At 50.4% G+C, this 23,276-nt stretch overlaps 3 protein-coding genes across 4 annotated transcripts; 2 read left to right on the forward strand and 1 right to left on the reverse strand.

The window, feature by feature from the left end:
• Positions 1–404: 404 nt before the first annotated feature.
• APH1A (aph-1 homolog A, gamma-secretase subunit) lies at positions 405–3,035 on the reverse strand (the record flags this gene model as incomplete). Its single annotated transcript, XM_083879123.1, has 7 exons — positions 405–609; positions 757–880; positions 1,167–1,294; positions 1,372–1,494; positions 1,609–1,682; positions 2,460–2,615; positions 2,923–3,035. The coding sequence occupies 7 exons, from the start codon at positions 3,033–3,035 to the stop codon at positions 545–547; spliced, it is 783 nt and encodes a 260-aa protein (XP_083735249.1). The 3' UTR covers positions 405–544.
• Positions 3,036–5,336: 2,301 nt separating this feature from the next.
• On the forward strand, positions 5,337–12,448 carry LOC310919715 (uncharacterized protein). The gene is made up of 6 exons (XM_083879184.1): positions 5,337–6,089; positions 8,108–8,176; positions 8,431–8,519; positions 8,812–8,934; positions 9,028–9,133; positions 9,588–12,448. The coding sequence occupies exons 1-5, from the start codon at positions 6,044–6,046 to the stop codon at positions 9,109–9,111; spliced, it is 411 nt and encodes a 136-aa protein (XP_083735310.1). The 5' UTR covers positions 5,337–6,043; the 3' UTR covers positions 9,112–9,133; positions 9,588–12,448.
• A 658-nt stretch (positions 12,449–13,106) lies between these two features.
• On the forward strand, positions 13,107–20,338 carry ANP32E (acidic nuclear phosphoprotein 32 family member E). 2 transcript variants are annotated; one of them, XM_083878981.1, is made up of 7 exons: positions 13,107–13,235; positions 14,714–14,863; positions 15,375–15,497; positions 16,149–16,311; positions 17,076–17,230; positions 18,093–18,144; positions 18,991–20,338. In XM_083878981.1, exons 1-7 carry the CDS (start codon positions 13,182–13,184, stop codon positions 19,053–19,055), a joined length of 762 nt encoding a protein of 253 aa, XP_083735107.1. In that variant the 5' UTR covers positions 13,107–13,181; the 3' UTR covers positions 19,056–20,338. The 2 variants fall into 2 exon arrangements, with proteins under 2 accessions (XP_083735107.1, XP_083735106.1); XM_083878980.1 differs by having other exon boundaries at positions 13,108–13,235; positions 18,988–20,338.
• Positions 20,339–23,276: the final 2,938 nt, after the last annotated feature.

The raw sequence follows: 23,276 nt of genomic DNA on the forward strand, positions 1-23,276 counted from the left end.
TTTATTCTTAATAATAAAAAATAAAAAATTATCCCCGGTGTACCTCCAACCCCCTGGGAGGTGAACAGGGGTGAGGAGGGCAGTGCACCCCAGTCCCAGTGCCCCCCAGCCCCAGAGCATCACCCCCAGCACCAGTGGCTGCTCCGGGGGTAGGGGAGCCCCCCAGAGTGACAAAAACGAGAGAATGGGGGGTCCTGCCCCAGGCCTGGACATCCCCCAGGACATCTGGCCTTCCCCAGAGCCTCAAACTGAGGGAAAAGTGTTAACACAATCTGAGAACAAAGGGAAAGGGGTGATGGTGATCAGACCCCAAATCCCCCTGGGAGAACTGGTCAGACCCCAAATTCCCCAGGAGGAGACCCCCAAACTCTCCCAGGAGTATTGGTCAGACTCCAAATTCCCCAGGAGGAGACCCCCAAACTCTCCCAGGAGTATTGGTCAGACCCCAAAGCCCCCCCAGGAACAGTGGTCAGACACAAATTCCCCCAGAGCAGGAGGAGGGAAGGCTTTGGCAGGAGAGTCCAGCTGTGGGGCCAGGGATCCCTCACTCCTCAGGAGGCACCTGCAGCGCTGAGTAGAGCATGACCTGACCCTCGGGCTCCTGTTTACCTGGGAGATAAAGGGACATTTATGAGGATGGGGGTTATTTGGGGGTTCATGGAGGTATCCAGGAACACGGATCCATTCAACAAGACACATCCCAGCAGCTCTGGCCCCCTCCCAGCCCCCAAAATTGACACCCCAAGACCCACTTACAGGAGAGGCACTTGAGGACGTTGTGGAAGGAGCCACCAGCAGTGCAAAAAGCCCAGAGACCAGTGCAGAGTGTCAGGATGAAGATGGGCCCCAAAGTGGCCTCGTACCACGGGTTCAGGAAGGTCTGGGGACACAGAGAGGGGGAGTCACACCTTCCTGACCCCTCCAAACAGCCAGAGCTGGGAAAGGAGTGCCCACCCCTGTGGAAACTCAGCTTGAATCCCTGCTGAGCTGTGTGCCCCCCAAATCCCCCCCAAGACCCCCAAATCCCCCAGTGAGTGGGCACATCCCTCCTCCAGCCCGGGCACCCCAAAAGGCTGGGGGTGTAACTCACCCCATGGCCCTAAGCAGGGAGTGAGGGGGGGTGAAGCAGAGCTGGGTGGGGGGTTCTGGTGCCCCCCAGGACTCACCAGCCCCGAGGTGAGCAGGTGGCTGCCCACCACCAGCCCCAGGCCCCAGGCACGGCGTCGCTCACAGGCATCGAAGAAGATGATGCCCCAAAAGGTGTGGAGCAGCACCAGGGCCATGGTGAGGAAAGCTGTGGGGAAGAGACATGAAACCTCAGAGCCACAGCCTTCCTCCTCCTCCTCCTCCTCCTCTTTGCCACGGCCTCACCAGAGGTGATGAAGTAGTAAGGGGAGTCCCCATGGATCCCGACGGTGCCTGGCCCAGCAGAGTCTGCCAGGGTGTTGGTGATGGAGAAGAGGCCACTGATGATCCCAAAGGAGAGCCCAGACACTGTGGGGGAGGCAGGAGGGTCAGGGGGCTCCTCCTGTGGTCTCCACAGCCCCGGTGGGCTCGGGGAAGGGCAGGAGGATGGGATGCAGCACCTGGAGCTGGGGGTCTGCTCACCGTAAGCCGCCTGTCGCAGGGGGATCGGGGACTGCCCGTCCTCGCTGAGGGTCGCCAGCCCTTCATCTGCCTTCCTGCCCCAGCAGAGAGAGAAAATGAGCCCCTTCCCACGGGAGAGGGGAAGGGAGATGGAGTGGTGTGGTTTTATCAGTTTTATGTATGTATTTGTTCCTTGTTTTATATTCCTTTTTATGAGTTGTAATGGTTTGTCCCCATGTTCCACCCTTTTTGTTTTTTTATCCCAACCCCAGTTATGTGTCAGTCATAATTTATGCAGCCCCTGGGTCTTGTCTGTCACTTTGGGGTCTCTCCCAAAAGTCTGGAAAGTTCCACTGAGGACCCCAAGTGACTGGACCAGACTTCAGCTGTCTCCCCACCCGAGTTATTGATTTATTACAATGTGTGTCCTTTACCTGATTTGTCCCCAGTCAAACCCATCCCTGAGTTCCTCCCCACAATAAAAGCCGTCACATTTTATTTTTTCCCTCGTTTTTCTGCTGAGGGGTGTCTGCTGGGGCAGATCCCCTGACGAATAAATCCAGTGAATTAACCCAGAATTAACTCCCTCTTTCTTTCCTGCTGTCATCACTTCACTCCTTTTGGGCAAACAGAACCCACACAGGGATCAGTGAGGAGGTTCATCCTGCTACCAAACCCTTTCCTGTCGAGGTGTCAGGGCTGAGATAAAACACCTTTTCAGGGAGAACCACGGGGTGAGAGGAGACAGCTCCCAGGGTTTAACAAGGCAAAAACTCCGTTTGGTTCCTCTGTACACAGAACCCCAACATTTTCTCTGTTTTCCCCAAGCCCTGGTTCACCCCCAGCTCCCCAGGCCCAGGGCGGGCTCTTACTTGATCAATTTGAAGCAGGCGAACCTGCAGAGCTCCTGCAGCAGCACAGCGGCGGCGGCTCCGAGCGGCAGCAGCGGCTCCTCGGGCCCGCCGAGCTGCACCGACAGGAACCAGAGCAGCGAGGCCGCCAGCAGCGACAGCAGCCACAGAAACGCCCTGGGGGGAAAAAGACAACACGGATGGCGCTCTGAGCACCGATACAGCCGGGCTGGGACCCCCAGCTGCCTTCTCAGTGTTCTAAATTGTCCCTGAGCTGCCCCAAAGCTCCCTGAGAACAGCAGCGCCCTCAGGACAGCAGCTCCCTCAGGACAGCAGCTCCCTCAGGCGCCCCAGGCCCCACCAGGGCCCCCCAGACCCCCAAAGGCCCCTCAGAGCATCCCCCAAAGGCCTCCACACCCCCCGCCACGGCCTCCCCGGCTCCCCCCCGGCCCCTCGGCCCCGCTGTGGGGTCGTCCCGGCTCACCCCGCCACCAGCACGATGACCCGGAGCGGCTCCGCCGCCACCGTGAGCAGCAGCAGCGCGGCCGCGGGCCCGAAGGCGATGGCGGCGCAGCCCAAGAAGGCGGCGGTGCCCATGGCGGCCCGGAGTGCGCCCCCTGGCGGCCTGGAGGACCGGAATGGGGGGGTAGGACCAGTGCTGGGGACAGGGGATACTGGGCACAGGGACACTGGGGACACTGGGGACAGAGCCTGCTCTAGGGACACTGGGGGACAGGGGACACTGGGGACACTGGGGACAGGGGACACTGTGGACAGGGGACACTAGGGACATTGGGGACAGGGGACACAGGGGACATTGGGGACAGGGGACACTGGGGACACTGGGGACACTGGGGACATTGGGGACATTGGGGATACTGGGGACACTGGGGACAGGGGACACTGGGGACACTGGGGACACTGGGGACATTGGGGACAGGGGACACTGGGGACAGGGGACACTGGGGACACTGGGGACACTGGGGACATTGGGGACAGGGGACACTGGGGACACTGGGGACAGGGGACACTGGGGACACTGGGGACACTGGGGACAGGGACACTGGGGACACTGGGGGACAGGGGACACTGGGGACACTGGACACTGGGGACATTGGGGACAGGGGACACTGGGGACAGGGCCCCCACCCGGCATTTTTTCTCTATTCTAAGCCCCTCACATCTCCCATTCCGATCCTGCCGCCCACCCCCCACGCTGCCGCTGTTTACAGAGGAGCAGGAAAACTTTATTTAGACTAAGAAATTCCGTCAGCCAGGCAAGAAACAGCCTGGACGGCTCCAAAGCCGCTCCCTCCGGATTCCCACGGGATGGGGCAGCTCATTCCTCCTCCCTCTGGCCTGATGGTGCCATCGAGGCTTGGATTTTTCATCCCTCTCCACGTCTCCTACGAGGAAAATCCCCAAACAATGTTCCCTCCAGCCTTTTCCGCAGGAATTTTGTTAATGCCACCTCCTGGGCACCAGGCATTGTTCGGGGGAGAACCGGAGTTACCGCCTGCGTTGTGTTAATTTCCCTTCTTGTTTCCCTTCCGCCTATTAAAGCTGGGAAATGACACAATCTGATTTCAGCTGCACCTTCCTCCTTGGCCTGAACCCCCCACCACAGCCCTGAGCATCCCTGGGGTGAATCCCCCTCAGCACGGCAACACCAAGAGCTCCTTCTTCCTTTTTTTTTTCTTCTTTTCCTTCCTTTTTCCCTCTGTTTTGAGTTTTCCCTCAGGAAAGGTGTCCCTCCCTTGCTGCTCTGTTGTTGTGGCAGATTTTACTGTTGGATTTTGAAGAAAAAAACAAAACAAAACAAAACAAACCAAACCCCCAAAAACCCCTTTAATAATAAAAAAATTAGACATAGAAGTAGAAAGATAGAGCAAAATAGAGATTTGGGGGATAGGAAACAAAGTTTTGGGATGACAGATGGAAAAGCCTTTCTTCCTGTGGCTGCAGTGACTTGCTCCACGTTGCCAGATGTGAAGAATCAGTAAGAAAAAAGGGAGAAAATAATAATAAAAAAGAACAAAAATAGAGCAGTTTCCTTTTCCATCCAGAAACACAATAATTCTAGATATGCACCTGGGCATGCAGGATGCTGCCGGGATGTTCCAGCTGGTCACGGCCAGGGAAAAAACAGCTGTTTCCCCCTTTTACCGCCTTATGGCATGTTTTAGCCAGTGGATTCTCCAACTTTTCCCAATTTTTGCAAGTTTTACCCCATCACACCCAGTTCTTTCCCAGCAAACCCCACATTCCCAGCTCCCACACCAAGGGTTTGTCCTTTCAACCCCACCCACTCATCTGATAAGCCATAACCATCCTCAGGGACCTTCCCTGCCTCTTCCCTCCCCATTCCTTCAATCCCAGGATATTTTAACCCTTCCCTGCTCCCCCAGTGCCTCCTGGCTGACCTGATGCCTCCAGCCCTGCTGGGATTCTTCACTAAGTTCAAATTTCTGCTTGGGTTGGTGATATTTTTTTTGAGTTTCAATGTTGTTTTTGTGGAGGAGGGTCTTGTGGAGAGGAGGAATTGAAGAGATTCACTTCCTGCTCGGCATTCCTGGGCACTTAACCCTTCGCCAAACATCTCTGTACACATGGGGGAATCTCCTCTGGCAAAGCACAGGGGACCCCAGAGATTCTGGGAATTGGCTTTGGGATGTGCTGGAAAAAAAAATTCTTCAGTTGGGTCCACTCTTGGTAGGAAAAAAATTCTGGTTTGGGGAATTTTTTGGCTTGAAATTGATTAGAATCCTTAAAATCTGCAGAAATATTTGGTTTAAATCCAACAGGAGGTGAGATGAGGTGAGTTTTGAGGCCACTCCCAACCCCTTCAATGATTCCTGCTCCCCAAGGCAGAGCTCCTCCCGTATTATGCAAAATTCATTTTGCTTTTTTCCTGGTTTTCTTGAAGCTCCACGCTCAAGAATCACCAAAATACTGATTTTACACCACCTGATTCACCTGTCTCCTTCTCTTCCCCTTTTTCCTTCCCTCTCCAATTCCCACCTGGATCTCTCCAGCTCCTGGCAGGAGCTCTGCTTATTTCCCTTCTCCCCGGATTATTTTTACCCAACTATAAAATAAATCCTTGACCGTTCATGATTCTTCCTCCTGATAGAGACCCCAAGGCACGGGAAGGAGGAAATGAAGCCAAGACAAAAGAATCCCCCAAAATTTTTACGGGAAGTTGGGACTGGCTCTGTCAGCACCGTCAGCATCTCTGCTTTCTCTCCCAGAAGGTTTTGCTATTTATAGCTTTGCTTTGCTCTGTTAGAACATAATCAAAACCATCCTCCCCTTCCATATGAGAACTCATCCAGCGGCGCTAAAACTCCCCCGGGGGAGAAACTTTCCCCGAGATTTGCAATTCCGAAAAAACGCCTCTGCAAAAAGGGAAAGAAACTTTTCCGAGCGGCGGGACAGGCTGAGCCCCGCTCTGCTCCGGTTCTGGGCACAAATTCTGCTTTACCGAGGAGGTTCCTCGGCTCAACTCAACTCAACCCTCCCCGAGTCATTTCCTGCCTCCCCCGGGGAAGGTCCCGAGGAACAGGAGCGGAGACGCTCCGGCAGCCGCCACCCAAAGGAGGACGATGAATTTCTGCATCGCGCTGCTCCTGGTCCTTCATTCTTTGCCGGGTAAGTGTATTTTCCCTGGGTTTTTTCAGGTTTTTTTTTTTATTTTTTTTTTCTGAGTTTGATTTTTTAGGTCGCTGCTCAGGTTATTCCCACACTCCTCTGAGATGCAGCGGGAAATTTGGGAGGGTTTGGAGGTTGAAAGGTCTTGGAGGGATTTTTTTGGAGAAAGGGGGCTGCAGGGGAAAATAAAAAACAAACAAAAAAAAAAACCCCAAAAACCCAAAAAACAACACAAAAAAAAAACCCCACACCAAAAACCAAAAAACCTAAACCAAACCAAATCAAACCAAACCAACAAAAAAACCCAAAAAAACAAAAAACAAAAACAAAAACAACCCCACCAAAAAACCCAAACAAACAAACAAACAAACAAACCCCACCAAACCAAACCAAAAAAAAAAAAAAACAAAAACAAAAAAACAACCAAAAAAACCCCAAAAAAACCCACCAAAACCACACCGGGAATACACAATGTAAATTTATAAAACCTTCACAAAGCCTGTGCTTGGAGAACAGCAATTTAGCGAATGTTTCCCGCATTGTGTTCAAATAATTTGCAAATTCCAGCTGGGAGCTATTACAGAGACACAGAGAATAAAAAAAACCTCAACAGGATTTCCTGAGAGTTACGTGGGCAGTTTGAGGTGGGAAAGAGTTGGAATCGGGATATTGAGGGAGGAAAACCCCAAAGTGGAGCTGCTCAGGGATGAACACGGTATTCCCCCATCCCTGGGAAGGTGAGACAGAGCAGCACCAGCTGAGGGGAACTGAAGCTGCAACTTCCTCTTTCTCTTCTTGCTCCTCTTCTCCAAAGTAACTGGCCCAAACACAAAACACCAGGCGAGGGGATTCCCAGCTGGAAGCTTTTTTTTCCAGGATAAATCTGATTGCCCTGTTATTCTTAGTGTGGCTCCAGTGCAAACACAAAACTCAGAGTGATTTTCTGGGAAAGCTCCAGGCACAGGATGATGTGAACTCTGAGCCAGAGTTTGAGGCTGCTGGAGGATTGTCAGAGGACAAGTGTGGGAGTGGGGGGCCAGGTACAATTTCTCATTTCCCCAAAAGCTCAGGATGGGAACGAGACAGCTCAAGGTGTTTGACACCACGACAGGTGAGGCTGCACTGAGCTCTGTCCCTCCTGCAGAGCCCAAATCCCATCCTGGAATCTTCAGCCTCAGTTGCTATTTTCAGAGAATTCCCTAATGAGAATTTTGGGAGCTGAGCTTCTCCCCCAGGCTTTGCCAGTGCTGAGAAGGTCAGGGGTATTTTGGGAAGAAGTGGGAGAGTTTGGAGAGGGACCTGGAGGTACAGCTGGCCCTGGGTATGACTGGAAGCATCATTCCAGCTATTAATGGTGTAACTTATAATGGCAATATTATAATTATCTTATAATTTATGACTATAAATGAGTATCAAACTATAAAAATATCTTATTATTCCATGTCTTCCATTCTCGTGAGTATAAATCTGTGACTATTAGAACATTAATATTCCAAATTAATTTGATTTAAAATTTTCCCCCCCAAAAAAACCCAAGAAAACATAGAGAACCTTATGTTTGGAATAAGGAATGAGCCACTCTCTCTCTCCAGCTGTGACAATGTCACACGGGTCAGGATTTATTTATAGTGGCTCAGCCCTAAGGAAACGTGAAGGTCCCTTTTGAGCCTTTTGGCAGCTCCAGAGCTGGAGCAGCTGGATCCTGGATGAGCAGCTCATCCCAAGGGAGATCCAGCCCAGCCCTGGGTCTGGGGTGCAGAAACACAGCCAGAGGCTCCATCCCCACCACTGCATCTCTTGCTTCTGCCACATCCACACCCCAAAACCCCAGAAAAGCCCAGCCCTGGTCTGACCTCTCACACCTTTAGCTGGGATCTAATCGTGGGTCAGGTTGTAAATCCATCAGCCCCACAGGAAATGGGTTTTGCCCAAAGCACCAATAAATCGATGAAACTCCACACGACCCTGAGCCCAGGCTGGACCCAAGGCTGATCTGCACGTTGTTCCTTTGCTTTCAGGGAAGGCGGAGGTCGAAGATGACCTGGAGGAGATCGCGCAGGATTTATACGACTACATGGCTCATTTAAGTGAGAAATGTCTTTTTTAAAAGTGTTTTTACCGTTTTCCACAAGCCACGGGAGGGAGTTGGGATAACGGGGGCTGGGAAGGGATGAATCCGAGTTGTTAATTGAGGTTAATTAAATGTTAAAACAGGTTAATTTGAGTTACTCTGGCTGCTCAGGGGGAAAAGCTGGGTGATCACAACTGAGGACATTGGGGAGGGATTCATTTCACCCCAAACCCCCATGTGCCACCTCACCTGGAGCTGTTTCCATTGCAGACAATTACTATTATTCCACAGAAGATTATTACTATGACAACATCACGGCAACCCCTGCCACGTACATTTACGAGTTGGATTCATATGAGGTGAGTTGGGTTTCTCTCCCCTAAAAACCAGGTTTTCCTCACCCAAATCTCTGCCACAAGGAAAAAGAAATGGATTAAAACTGCTGATTTTTAGACCACAGAACAAGTCAAGTGAGTTTGACCAGCGTGTCCATGAACAGAAATGGTTTGAGTTGGGATTTATTTTTTGAGTTTGCACAGAAACAGTGGGAAATTCCTAGTTTTCCCAATTAGATACTATCAAAGACATCCCGAGGAGGGATCTCTCTGCGTAGGAGTTAATCCAGGTTATTTCTTTTTTCTCCACATCTAGACAAGCACCAACGGAGAGATAGATTGGGAGAAGTGGCTCCTAGAACAGAATATCACCACCAATATTTCAGGATTACCAGATGCAAATGCTCCAGGGGACTCCAGGGATGCCGAGGACAGTCGGGTGAGTGCTTGTCAGCTCAGGAGCTGTGCCACAGGCTTTTAGCACAATAAAACACAGGACTTTCTGACTGATTTATTTTCCTTGACTCACCAGGATTTCCAGGAGTCGTTGGGATCGTCCCTGCAGAGCCAACTCACCCTCATCATCCTCCTCAGCTTCCTGGGTCTCCTGCTATGACCCCCAGACTCCTCCTCCAAAGGTACTCTGGGATTTCAACACTCACTCAAAGTGTGTCCTTTAACCCAGGGAAATCCAATTCTTTCTGAAGCAGCAGTTTTCCAAATCAATGGAAAGATAAATCCTTCCAGGCGTCCAGCTGTGATGCCAGGGAACTCTCTCAGATGATGCCACTGATGGCCTGGAGAGGATTCATTTTCCCAATGACCTGTTGGAATTCAGTGGGACCTTCACGGGTGGGAGCAACCAGGCACCTCCCACTGCTCATCCACCCAAATACCCCGTCCCATAAAACCCTGGAATGGTTTGGGTTGGGATGAACCTCAGAGAGCAGCTGGTTCCACCCTCCTGCCTCCAAAACTCCATCTCACCTGGCCAACCTTTCCCCTCACTGGAGCTCTCCACCATCCCAGGAATACACCAACCCCAATCCCACCACACTCTGGAACCTGCTCACCTTTTTCCCCTCATTCCAGACACGGTGGGACGGTGACCAGGACACTGTGAGGTGTTGACAACAACATCCTCTCCACGAGGCTGTTCCGGAACTGCCGACCCTTTGTGTCTGAAGTTTTTGGTGGAGGGACGTTGCCGCCCCACGGTGTGAGCACAGGGAGCTCTGCAATGCTTCAGTCCTTTCCCGTTTCCTCGGATTCTGCTGTAAATAACCCCTGACAATAAAATCCCCAACACCTGATGCACGGTCTCTCATGGTAAATAATCCGTAACCACCACCAGAACTGGAGTAACAAACACAAACAACGGCTGCAGTGCTTGTCTGGTCAGAAGGATCTTCTTGAGCCTCCAAACCCAGCCAGGAGCTTGCAGCTTTGTTTCTTCCAGAACCACACCATTTGTCTTCCAGAAACACCCACAATATCTGGGTATAATGAGAAGGTGGACCAGAAAAACCTCCCACCACCCAACCTCCCCGTGGAGGGCAAACTGTTGCAGAAATGGGTGGTTTTGGTCAAGAAATCAGAGTTAAATTCTTTTATTTGGGGGGACAAAACTGCAATGCCACACTCAGTGTCTACGTTGCTTTTCCTTCAGAGAATTAACAGGAAGGAGGGAAATCTGGCCCAGGTGTGCCCAGGTAACCCTACAGGACAAAAGTCATGCCAAAGGATGTTGAGTCAAGCCAACAGGAGATTCATGGTGGTCACAGTCCCCAAAGCCCTCGGCTCCCTCCAGACTTCTCCCAGATCCCAGGAGAATTTCCTGAGCTGCCAGAGCAGGTTTGACCCATCCTGCCCACCTCCTCTGCACCACGGAGCAGCAGGGCCGGCCTGTCCCACCATTCCCACGTTATCCAGGCCCCCCAGCCTCGGAAAGAAGCAAGAATTTGTTTGCTACGGAAGCGAAAAGGCTCCAAACAGGTTCAGAGGCGGCTGGAGGAGCCAGACCGGATGAGCTGCCTGGCAGTGCCACCTCCTGGCTCTGTGCTGCCACAAAGGCGGATTGAAAAAAAGACAAGAAAGCCCTGGAAAATTATTCAGGATCACACAGCAGTGAGATTTCCCACCCTGGAGTGGAGTAAAAAGCAATCAAAGGAAAAAAAAAAAAGATGTGGATGAAGGTTATGAGTTTATTTCTAAAAACATCCCTCTAATGCAGACAGAGAAAATAAACCAGTTTGTTGTAACTTGGCCTAACCACAAATTTAATCGTTCCTTGCCACAGCAAATCCTCCTGACCAAAGTTACAAACCTTCCTGACCAAATCCTCACCTTCCAGCGGTGTTTTGGGACAGCCATGTCCTGACACAAACACACCAGGATGGACAGCTGGACACGCCTTCCCTGCTCCCAAAGCTGAGAATATTCACCCAAACCTCTTTAGTCCCCAAATGACACCATCCTCCCGGCTCTTTCCCAAGTTCCTTTCCCAGATTTACCCTTTTCCCCCCACTCGGAGGGGTGGTGGTGGCTCCACTGTCTCCATGAGCAGCCACCCAGCTCCCCCGGGATAAGCAGCTTTACCACAAAGAGGATTTTCCCTGCAGTTGTGAGAACCTTTCCCAGTTACCTCCCAGCAGGAAGCAAGGAGAAGGCTCAGGTCTCTGGCATTTTCCAGCAGCTCCTTATCAAACCAAGCCAGAGCCAAATCCTGCTGCTCCCGGGATGATTCCCACAGTCCTGGGGCAGCCAAAGCCCACAGGGGCTGTTTTTGGGTTTCAGCCCCAAAAGCACCAGTAAGGGACACAGAAATAGAGTGGGGGAAGAGCCACCTAGAGCCAGAAGTGAGGAGGAAACTGGCTCCAGGGTTGAAAACACCCTGTTTAGTGACCTGTGAAGGTGATTTTGTGCAGATTTAGGCAATTATGGATGGGGGCTGGGGCTGCTCTCCTGGCTTTGATATTCCCAAGTTTTTGTCTTCCCTCAGTGAATTCCCAGCTCCTTGTCCTCACCACTGATAGACTATTGTCCATCAACATAAACCTTGGTTCAGCCCTTCAACCTCCAGTGTGGGGAACATGAACTGCTTCCATTTACATCCCATGGATCTGAAAAAAAATGAAATAATCCTTCACCTCTTTTTCCTTTTTTCTCCCATTTTTCCTTCATTCCCAAACCCACAATATCCTGCCTTTCCAACCCCATTTTAACCCTTTCCTACAAGACAACTCAAACTCCTTGGCTGACTTCTCTCTGTTTGATCCTGAAACAGGAAATATTTTCTCCATGGAGTTTACACAAAGCTGGAACAAACCCGAGATTCCCATGTTGGGTTGTTGGCTTTTGTTTTTTTTCTAGTTCTGTCACCAAGTTGCCAAAATATCTCCAGTTATTTGTGTCTCCAAAGTTAAAAGAGTCAACACGTAAATATTTGGAACTGCCTGTCCCAGAATTGTCCTGCCTGGGCAAGAGGGATGTTGGCAGCTCGCAGGATCTTTTCAAGGATCATTTTTCAGGAGAAAAGCTTCAGTGGAGAAACACTCATTAATTATTAATTATCGATTTTAAATAGTAAAAGAATTCCCATAGGGAAATGAATCCCATCTATCCACCTGGAGATATCTAAATCACACATATCCAACTAGAGTGGAATAGAAATCCCATATCTATCCACCCCAGGGGGGATATAAATCCCATATATGCAACCCAAGGGGGATACAAATCCCATGTATCCACCCAGAGTGGGATATGGGTCTTGGTGTGTGACTCAGATTTTAGGAATCAGACTATTCTCCAGCTGCGTGAACCTGTCTCCTCTCCTCGATGCGATGGCATGGTGCAAATTAACCAAAAAATAACACAAACTCCCAAAAGCTGATGTACTCTACGGTGAGTGAGACCAGGGCGTGCTCCTGGACTGTCACTGGTGACACCAGGCGTGCGACCCCCGGCGCAGCAACCCCCAGAGCCGCGACCCCCGGCCTGGCCCCCCCAAAACCGCGACCCCCGGCCTGCCCCCCCCAAAACCGCGACCCCCGGCCCGGCCCCCCCAAAACCGCGACCCCCGGCCTGCCCCCCCCAAAACCGCGACCCCCGGCCTGGCCCCCCCAGGGTCACGACTCCTGGCGCCCCCAAAACCGCGACCCCCGACTCAGCCTCCCCAGAACCGCGACCCCCGGCCCGTTCCCCCCTCCCCAGAACCGCGACCCCCGGCCCGTCCCCCCCAAAGCCGCGACCCCCGGCCCGGCCCCCTCAGAACCGCGACCCCCGGTCTGGCCCCGCCCCCGCCCCCGCCCCCTCAGGCCCGGCCCCGCCCCCGCGCGCGCGCACACACCCCGCCCCTCTCCCCGCGCGCCCGGACGGGCAGCGCTCTCGGCCAATGGGCGCCGTGCCCTCATCGCCAATGACGGCGAGGCTCGGGGGAAGCCCCGCCCCGGGGCGTGGCGTGGCCGGGGGGGGCGCCATGCGCCGTGTCATGGAGGCGCAGTGTGCGGGCGGCCATTGACGGTGCCGGAGCTGCGGCGGAGCGGCGCGGCCGGGGCGGCCCCGGCGACCCCCGACCCACTCCCGGCGCATCTCCCGGCGCTCCGCCGCGGCCCGCAGCGACCCTCGGCGGCCGCTCTCGGCCACCCTCCCTCGCCAGTTCGGATAATCCGCGGGAGGGGGGAGGCGATGGAGATGAAGAAGCGCATCAACCTGGAGTTGCGGAACCGGGCCCCCGAGAAGGTGAGGGGCGGCGGGGCCGGTAGGGCGCGCTCCCCCCGCCCCGTGGGGCCGTGGCTGCCGCTTTGGGAGGCGCGGGCCCGGCGGCTCCGCTGCCGAATCTGGGTCAGCCGTGGCGCAGGGCCCGGCGGGGCGCGGGCGGCGCTTCCGGCGCGGCCCCGAGACCCGCGGGCTCCCCTCACATTCCTCCTCCGCCTCCTCTCCTGGGGCGCCCCCAAGTTCCCGGGGAGAGGAGCGGCCTCGGTTTCCCCCCGACGCTAATCCGCCGCCGCTTCTTCCCCCCTGCCCGCAGTAAACAGGTCACGGCGGCGGCCAAACCCCCCGGCCGCGGCCCGGCGCCTCATCTCATCTCATCTCATTTCATCTCATCTCCTGGCGCCTTTAATTAATATAATTAACATTGTTTCCCGCGCCGTCGGGTGTGCAGTGTGGGGGTCTCCATACTCCTCCCTGCGTCCCCCTCCATCCCCCCGCGTTTCCAACTTTGCGTTTGTTTGGAATGAGACATTATTAAAAAAAAAAAAATTAAAAATAAATTAAAAAATAAAGCCCCAAACCCCTGGAAAGGCGGGAGCTCCGGAGCATCGCTTCCCACTTTTCCCACCGGGAAAACCGGCGCCTTTTTCGCCCCAAGAGGAAAGTCCTGAAGATGTTTTTCGCTTTTCCCCTGACCTGGCGCACGTGGGTTTTGGGGGGGAATAAAAAACCTGTTTATAACTGTTGATTTAACTCACCCCAGTCGTGTTTGCGGGTGGCAGGCACCTCCTCTCGCTCCCTCTCTCTGGCCAGCAGCTTGCCTTAAAATTCGGTGTCTGTATGGAATATTGGTAGTCTTTTTAATGAGAAAATAAAGTGATAGTGGGAAGCTGGCCTCGTGGTGTTTGGGGTCTGCAACACTCCCAAAATTTTGTTAAGTGTAAAGTGGAAAGGGAAGAGTCACCTTGTGCCTGTCCTTTACCGAGTGGATAAAATAATCTAGATAAAATAATTTAAAATTAATTGGCTGCTGCTTCTCCAAGTATATGCAACCTGTATTGGTTATTGAGTGGCTTGGGCACGAGGAAATTATTTATTTGGGCTTAATTAACCTCTCTGCGAAAATAATCTGGAGTCAGAGGGTTTTAGGTTCAGAGAGAAACTGGTTTTATGAGTTTGGTTTTGCACATTTAAGTGATGAGACCTGAGGAGAAGTTGGCTGCACACAGGGCTGCAGTGGCTCTGTGGGGAACTGTAACAGGGCACTTCATCAGTGGAGTTTTGGGGTGAAGTGGCACTTTTTGCAGAGTTTAGCGCGTGCTTAGAGGAAGAGAAACTGCTGCATAATTTTTTAAATTAAGTGGGTGTTGGTGGGGCAGTGGGTGTTGGTGATTTCAGGGCAGAAGTCTGGTTTGATTTTAAATGAAGCCTCAAAGCAGCAGGCCCTGCCCAGTCCCTGGGGTGGGGATTTGCTGCTGGGACACCCACACGTGCCTCCTTCACAGGTGACAGAGTTGGTGCTCGATAACTGCCGGTCCAGCAACGGGGAAATCGAAGGGCTCAATGACTCATTTAAGGAGCTGCAGTTTCTCAGCATGGCCAACGTCGAGCTGACGTCACTGGCCAAACTCCCCACGTTGAGTAAACTCCGGAAGGTGAGTGTCCCCTGGCTGCCAGCGCTTTGGGATGGCAGAGTCAGGGGTGATGGGCTGTGGTCTCACCTTTCAGCATTCGTGGTTGGATTTCTGTGGAGCTGCAGGTGCTTCATGGGCCTCTGAAATGTATTTTTTTGGGGTGTCTCCAGTTAATTATGGCAAGTTGGGCTTGGTCAGCGACTCTTGGGGCAGTAAGTGTTTGGCTGTGGATGTTGTGAAGGTCCAGCTGTGCTTTGCTGAGCAAAGTGCCTTGATAGGAAGCCCTTGGGTCACTCATGGTTGTCAATAAACTCCAGTCCTGGTAACTTAAAACTGAGTTTTAACCCCCAACCATGAGATTTTAAGGAGCAGTTTATAATTCTCAACATTTTGACAGCCAAAGCTTGTTACCTTGAGGGAGTCTTGATTACATTCTTAAAGGGAGAAAAATTAACAATGATGCAGCTGAATCTAAGGCTGAAAAATCTAATTGTTAATTCCTTTTTTTTTTTTTTTTTTTTCTGTACAATAGCTGGAGTTGAGCGACAATGTAATTTCTGGAGGCCTGGAGGTCCTTGCAGAGAGATGTCCTAATCTCACATATCTAAATCTAAGTGGCAACAAAATCAAAGATCTTGGCACTGTGGAAGCTCTTGTGAGTATGAAGTGGGAGTGGCTCTGGGGAGCTGTAATAAATACTATTTTTTTATCGAGAACCCTTAATATTTTTGCAGTGGATTGGTACAAATATTCGTCAGTCTCATGGTTGGTCCAGTTTGATAGACTTGGTTATAGGGCAGCATGTGTAACCCCACTGCTGGAAAATGTGTCAGGAATGGGATGTCCCAAATCAGAGATGGTTTGGCTTGTTTTGTCTTTTGAAGAAAAAGTGGCCAAGGTGTGTCCTGCTGATTCTCCTGTGCTTGTTCCTTAAGGTGTGTTTGTCTGATGAGTTTTCATTAAACTGTGAATGACTCAGACACAGCCAGGAGTGGGACAGTGAAGCAGAGGAGGGTGATCCATTCACACATTTTTCTGGATGATTTGGGTTTCTGTCCAAAACTGGGCTCTGTGCACACCACCCAACCCCCAAGGTGTGGGGGAGTCTGGGGGTTTGGGAGTTATTACAGATAAATGCCTTCGTTGGGGATCTGGCCACTGCCAGCAACTTGGACTGGACTTAGAGGGAGAAAAATTCTGACTAGAAAGAAGACAAAGTAAATTCCGTTATAATTGGGCTGTGACCCTGCTGTATCTGGGAGCACCGCAGGGAAAAAAAAAAACAACCCTTTTCATTTATTTTCAGCAAAATCTGAAGAATTTGAAGAGCCTTGACCTGTTCAACTGTGAGATTACAAACCTTGAGGACTACAGGGACAGCATCTTTGAGCTGCTCCAGCAGATCACATACCTGGATGGGTTCGATCAGGAGGACAACGAGGCGCCAGACTCAGAAGATGATGATGATGGTAACTTCCTGAAATAAACTGGGGCTGGGAATGGGATGCTGGAATAAAGGTCTCCATGTAGCACGGGTTCTTCCTGAGCACACAAGTGCAATTCTGCTTGTGCTCCTGAAGAGCAGAGTCCTGGGCATGTTTGGTATTAATGCACTGATACAGAGCAAAAACTCCCTTCAGAGGGTCCCACTCCTGCAGAAGCTGCCTGGGCTTAAGGGAGTTGGACTAAAGATATTTTTGCAAAGACACAAATATTCTCCAAGTTGTTGCCAGCAGTAAAGCCCTTTGTGCCATTGAGTGAGACAGAGCAAGGGGACTATTGCGCACTATTTAAAATAAAAAATACAGTTTTACAGGGATTGGTAATGGTTTCTTTCAGCCCCCTGCTTCAGTATAATACAAATTTTAGTTCCAAAAGGATACCTAGTTCCTTTTGGTCCCAACTTGGTTGCAGTCCTTAAGGGAGAGCTGTTACAGCTCTCAGCCCCTTCTGCTGGCAGGGGTTTGCATTTGTAGTTGCTTCACACATTGAGAGTTTTTCCTGAAGCTTGTGATGGAAAAACACTGGGAGTCTTTCTTACAGAAAAAAAAATGACAAAATTTAACTTGGTTACAGTTATGGTCATTTCCCATGTGTTGCCTGGATTTACAAAGAAAATATAAATCCCCAAAAGATTCAGGAAAAAAACTATTAGAGCCATCCCATCCTGCTATACACAGAGAGGAGTGAATGGAACTGAGCTTGTGGTCTATATGTGTGTCCTTCACTGCAGAAGGGGATGAAGATGATGATGATGATGAGAATGAAGCTGGGCCTCCAGGAGAATATGAAGAAGAAGATGATGAAGATGATGGAGCTTCAGATTTGGGGGAAGGTGAAGAGGAGGAGGAAGTTGGTCTTTCATACCTGATGAAAGAAGAAATTCAGGTAAAGTTTGTAAATCCTGCCAAATGCAGGAAGCAAAGAGAAGCTCCTGTGGGGTTCTGTGGTTAGGGAAAACAGTTCTGGTACAGTTCCCAGAGTACTGAAAACAGCCACCTTTCAGAAGGTGATGAGTAGAGTTCTTGTAGCTATAAACTGGTCACACAAATTACAGGACAGCAGTAAAGCCCTGGGTCCTGGTCAGGTCCTCCCCTCTGACAGCTGCAGGGTCTCGATGGGAGAACGTGCCTGGTGTGGGGTTTGTGTGTGAGGCTGTGCCAGCAGAGCCACCCCTGTTTGGGATTGAAGGCCCCTGTGGCCAGCTAGTTCTGGTTCTTTGATAAGAGTTTGCTTCAGTCAGGGAGTTAATGTGGAGTGGGTTTAAATCCAAGGGCCAGTTTCAGAGGCCTGTTTCCCCATTTTGACTTGTCACACTTGCCTGTGTGTACAAAATTCCACCAAGCTGAGGGATATAAAAACAACACTCTGGAGCTGATTGTTAATTCGTTTACATTCCTCATCTATCAGCTTTAGAACAAGACAAAAAAAACCAACACAACAGCTTGCTCATTTTCACAGTGACTTGGGAAGAGGAGACTGTTATGCACCTTTTCTTTCAGGCTGTTACTGTCTGTAGGTTCAAAGGCAGTCTAGAGCTGCTGGCATCTCTCTCACAGTTAATTCATCAATAACCTTGAGTTGCTTAAGGTAGTGAACAGCAGGGAAAAGCAAAGAAATGAGCCTCTGGGGCTGACTGATGCCCTGGTGGGGAAAGTGCAGGAAATTCCTGGATTTCTGCTTGGGATCATTGTGGAAGGAAGACTTCAATAAACAACAATCGTAAAAATGCCTCCCGATTTTTGTACAGGATGAAGAGGATGATGATGACTACGTTGAAGGAGGTGATGAGGAGGAGGAAGGTAAGTGCTCAGGTATTCAAGTTGTGACTGAAACAATCAATTCTCTATAATTCTTTGTGGGTTTGGGATGTGCACACAAAAACAAAAGTAAAGTGAGGAAGAAACAACAGTTTTTTGAAAGCAAAGACACTAGCTCCTGTGTGGTTGGAAATTGTTGTTCTCTGATGTGGAGAGGAGTGGGGCTCTACTGTGCATCTTATTATTTACATATATTGAAAATATCCCTCAAGTGCACCAGAGTCTCCACTGGCAAAACCTGGCAGCCAGGAGCAGCTGGAGCTTTCCCTTTATCCAGCAGAAAGTGGCTTCTCCATAACCAATTCTGTTACAGGGACAAAGTTCTGTTTGCAAGAAATTGCTTACTTGGAGTATTTTTTAAAAAAAGGTTTTTTGTAAAAAACTCCACGTCTCTGTAAAGACAAATCCCAGAATTTCTCCCACTGAGCTCCCATCTCCTCCACATTCCGGGCTCAGCGGAGCAGGTTTGGGAGCTGGATTTTCCGCTTGCAAAAAAAGTGTTATTTCCGAAGGAGCAGTGTGAATTCTTCCCTTGGTAGAAATGCAGCCCTGGAGTCAGGATGGGCCCGCTGGCCAGGGGAATGAGTGCTGGGGAATTCCTGGGCTGGATGGGGCAGCATTGCACTGCGGGCTCCCACCAGCAGAGCGCACAGCACACCACCCCAAACCCGCCCTTGGCTCCAGAAGGACTCAGGGATGCTGTGCAGGATCCTGGTCACACAGGGATGTTCTCTCAGGAACACTCCCCATTCCCATCCCCTGGCTCTAAGTGCTGTGTGGGCAGAGCATAATGGGCTGTGTGTGTTTTTGTCCCTCTCTCCTTAGCAGAGGGTGTCCGAGGGGAGAAGAGGAAACGAGAGCCCGAGGATGAAGGCGAGGAAGAGGAGGATTAATTTGCAGGACCAGACTCTCCAGTTACGGAAGACGCAATAGTGATTATGCAGCTCTGTATGTCCATGTACCATAGATGTCCTGACAGAAATCCTATGTTAACTTTTTATAGCAGAAGTGTGGTTTTACTATTCCTGCCCCCTTTTATCATTCCAGATAAGCTCTGATAGCCCATAGGGAACCTTCTGTAGAGAACAATTTTCAGCCCTATAATCACTGAAGCCATTGGCAAATTCCCCCCCACCAGACTTTTCTTTGGAGCTCTTTTAATTTCGTACAATCTTGTGTGTTGGTCATTGTTAGCCCTGAATCCAACCCCATGCTCCATGGGTTTAATATTGGGAGTTTTTCATTCAGGATTTTAAAGTTTTTATGCTTAAAAAGCTGAATTGAAAAATGCTCTACAACAAATTCCCCATTCTGTTAAATCAGTTGACTCTAGGCCAAGTTTTCCATGGATTCAACTGGAAACCCCCAACTAGACGACACCCATGTTTCAGTTTTTTAAAAGGTGATTTCTGTGATTTTTTTTTTTTTTTTTTTTTAATACTCCTTTCTGTTTTGGGTGTTCCAGGGTAAAGCCTCAGTGGGTTTCAGAAGATGTTTTTGTTTTCCTGCTTGCTCCAATGTTCAGTGTTTGGAGTATTCACTAGATTCCTTCAAGGGTGTATTTTGGCCAACCGAAAGAGTTGTGATCCTTAAAGGGTTGCAATCCATAAATTTTCTCCCAAGTCCATCGTCACTGCAGGTATTAACAAAGCAATTAATGTGTAGTTTTAAACCTTTTTTGCTAGAAATCTTTGTTAAACCTTCACTCACTTTGCTCTTGCATTGTCATTCTGGGAATTCTGCACCACTCATGGCTATAAAATGTATAAAATAGATGAAATATGCATTTCTGATGCAGAAGTGAACGGGTAACTCCTCCAAGCGTGTTATTTTCCACCCCCCAGCTTTTCTAGAACTGTTTGAAGGGAAGGATGAATCCAAGTTGGCCCTTCTCTGCACGTCACCTCTTAGGCTGTTTAAATCTGGCTCTAGGCAAAACGCTCAGTTTGTGTATAACACTTGGGAATATTTGGGGGTTTACATTGAGTGGCTGCAGAGATGCGTCAGGATCAAGCATGGGGGACGTGCAGAGAAGCTTTTTTTTTTTTTTTTTTTCCTAGCAGACTTTATAAATCCTAAAAATCTGTCCCAATGTATCATCTTTCCTGTTGGAAAAAAAAAAAAAAAAAATTGACTTCCGGCATTCCTCCTTCAGGCGTGATCTGGGTTTCACACAGTGTAGTCGTGGTATCACACTGACTGACATTGTCTCACGTAGGTCCTGAACCAAATATCACACACAGCTTTATTCCAGAGACTTATTTTTGTATCTGTCCTGGCTGTCAATAGCTGCCAGAAACTGGGGAGAGAGCCTGTGGGTGGGAGGAGGGAGATTCCTGGGCCTGAGCGAGTCAGTCCCTCATCACCTGGTTCCCTGTGGAATGTTCCTTAGGGATTTCACACACTAGTTCAGTGTGACCTCCAGCTCTTTGGTGGAGTTTAGATCGTGCAGGGTTGAAGTTCTTCAAAGCCTCACTCTCTGTGTGTGGTTTTTTCCCCCCCAACTAGAGCCTTAACTCTGGGTTCCTCCTGTAGCTGTGTAGTGGGGCCAAACCTTCCTGGCCTCAGAGTGGAGTCTGGCAGGTGGTGTGGTACACTCGGGAACAACTGACTCCTTGGGCTTTGTGTTTTAAAGGAATATCTCTAAAGACACTAGAAAAAGCCGTGGTGAAACTTCCTTTTTGCAGCCACAACCAAGTCCTGTGTTTGTGATGAGTCCTGGGTGAGTCAGTGCACGGTTGTCATGTCCTGAAGGCTCTGGGGCGAGGCACTCACTCCGTGCTCAGCTTTGAGAGGAAAAAGTGTTTTTCCCCATCCTTTTGCTTATTGTCTTTAGATTGAAACTTGTTATTTATAAGTGTGTACGTTAGAGCACCTCCATGTCAGGGTTTTACTTAACCGTCTGTTACTGATACAGATAAAATTAGTTTTAAATGGAAAAAAAAAAAAAAAAAAAGAAGAGTCTATTTTGATGGATTAAAATAACGTGGGTAGTGGGCTTGTTTGGATTAAGCGAGTCCAGCTCCTGAGAGCAGACAGACTGAGCTCCGAGGGGTGAGAGCCCTTCCCCAGGCCAGACTTGCCACTTCCCAAACACCCGCAGTGCCGTGCGTGTGGAACCTGAGCCCCTCACAAACCCCAGAATCTGTTTTGTCCCAGTGTCACCATCCCCAGTCCCGTGTCCTCCGCTCGGCATGCAGCAGCAGCAGCGTTTTTTAACGAGGAATTCAGAGCCTCCAGATAACTTTTGAAACTTTTTTGCTTGGTGGGTGGTCTTTTCATGCAAATACGTCAGGGTGGGTTTTATATTTTGTAGAGGTTTTTGTCCTATTTTAATGCTCTTTGTATGGCAGTCTGTATATAGTGTGGTTTGGTTCCTTCTCCAACTCTTTCCTGAAACTTTGGAGTAACTGATTTTGTGCAACTGTGTTTTGAATAAAGCCATGACAGTGTTAAATTAAAGACAACAGCCCTGCAGCACTCTTCTGGTAACTTTTAGTTGTAACAAAACATGTTTCCTCCCCATGTGTGCTGTAAATTTTAAATTAAAAAGTTTTCAAACCGAATTATTTCAAATAAATCGAGACTATTGTATTGGATTACTTCTCGGGTTATGTTCACCTGTGGAGAATAGGATGTTTCTCAAGGAATGGAGTAAGGGGATTTAAATGGGGTCGAAATCTGAAGAATGGTGTGTGTTTCTGGCAATGGAACTTGGACTTGTGGTACTTCAGTCCTTGGTAACATTGGAACAGTCGTGGAATGATGTTCTGGAAAAGCTGAATGGTTCCCTGAGTGTTTCCAGGTGAGTTTAACACAAATGTCATAGACATCCGAGTCTCAGTGAGTCTTTATCACAGATCTTGCTTTGTACCCAGCAGCCTGAGACAAATCTGGTGCTGAAATACTCCTCACAACAAGAACAATGTTTAAAAAAAAAACCCTGCTGCTCCTCCCCAGCTAGAGAGAGCATTGTTTTATCTTGGGCTTAGTCCAGCATTCCTGGCAAAAATCCCTTGGATGCACTTGAGAAAGCCCTTGGCAAACAGGCTTTTCTGCTGCTGGATGAGCAATTAGGCAAGAAATGGGTGGTGATTTTTCTGGGATAGTTATTTCATTTTAAAGGGTGGGGAAGAATTGCTGAAGCCCTACGCTGGTGCCTTTGTCTTCTTACATCCATTTCCTACTGGATCTGGGGTCAAACTGTTTCAGGATGACTTTGAACAGCTTAAATCCTTTTTTTTTTTGGGGGGACTGCAGGTGTGTGAAGCAAAACCAGGCTGTCACACACTACTTTGACGGCAAAAGACAGAGGAGAAAGCCCGAGTGGTGTTGTGGGGCACATTTTTAAATCCAGGAAAAACCTGCTGTGTGGCTGAGGAGTTCCTCAGCTTGTCATGAGGTGGAACCGGCCCTGCCTGCCCCAACCTCTGCTTTACACAGCTCAATCTGCTGCCACAACGCCAGGCACCTGTCACTCCCGGCGTTTTGAGATGGAATTGGGCAGGGACCAAAGGATGCGGCCACTACCCGTGCTCCAGCAACGCCCAAAGCTGCGGTCTGTCTCCCTGGACAGCTCCCCCGCCCTCCATTTTGTTGCAGTGAGGGGAAGTCGTGCCGGCGGGGCGGCTTCCTCCGTCCTGCTCCTTCCTCCTCTCCTCCTCCTCCTTCTCCCGGGGCTTTTGTTAAGTGGCGCCCTTTCTTGCTCCCTCCCGAGCCTTTATCTCCCCCTCTCAGTGGGGTTATTTCCCCTCCTTTTCCTTCCTCAGGGGTTGGGATGTCTTTTTCCCCTCAGCACAAGCGCCCACCCGCCTGAGGGGACACAGCCGAGCGCGGGAAAGCGCGACCCACAGGGTTCCCCAGCTGCGGGCAGCAGGGGCCGGGCCGCGACCCCGCCGCTGATTGGCTGAGATTTGCCGCAGTTCCGCCCCTCCGCCTTCCCGCCACCCGCGCGCGCGCGCGGCGGGACCGCCCACCGGCCCCTCAGGCCCCTCATGGCGGCCGTGAGGGGGAAACTGCCTCCAAATCTCCCATTTAACAGCCCTAAACAGCTTCTATTCCACCCCTCCCCAGCCTTCAAGAGAGGCTTTTCCCCCTCAGGCTGTGTTAACTTC

This window comes from Zosterops lateralis (genome assembly GCF_965231275.1).
Source record: "Zosterops lateralis genome assembly, chromosome: 27".
NCBI classification, from domain to species: domain Eukaryota; kingdom Metazoa; phylum Chordata; class Aves; order Passeriformes; family Zosteropidae; genus Zosterops; species Zosterops lateralis.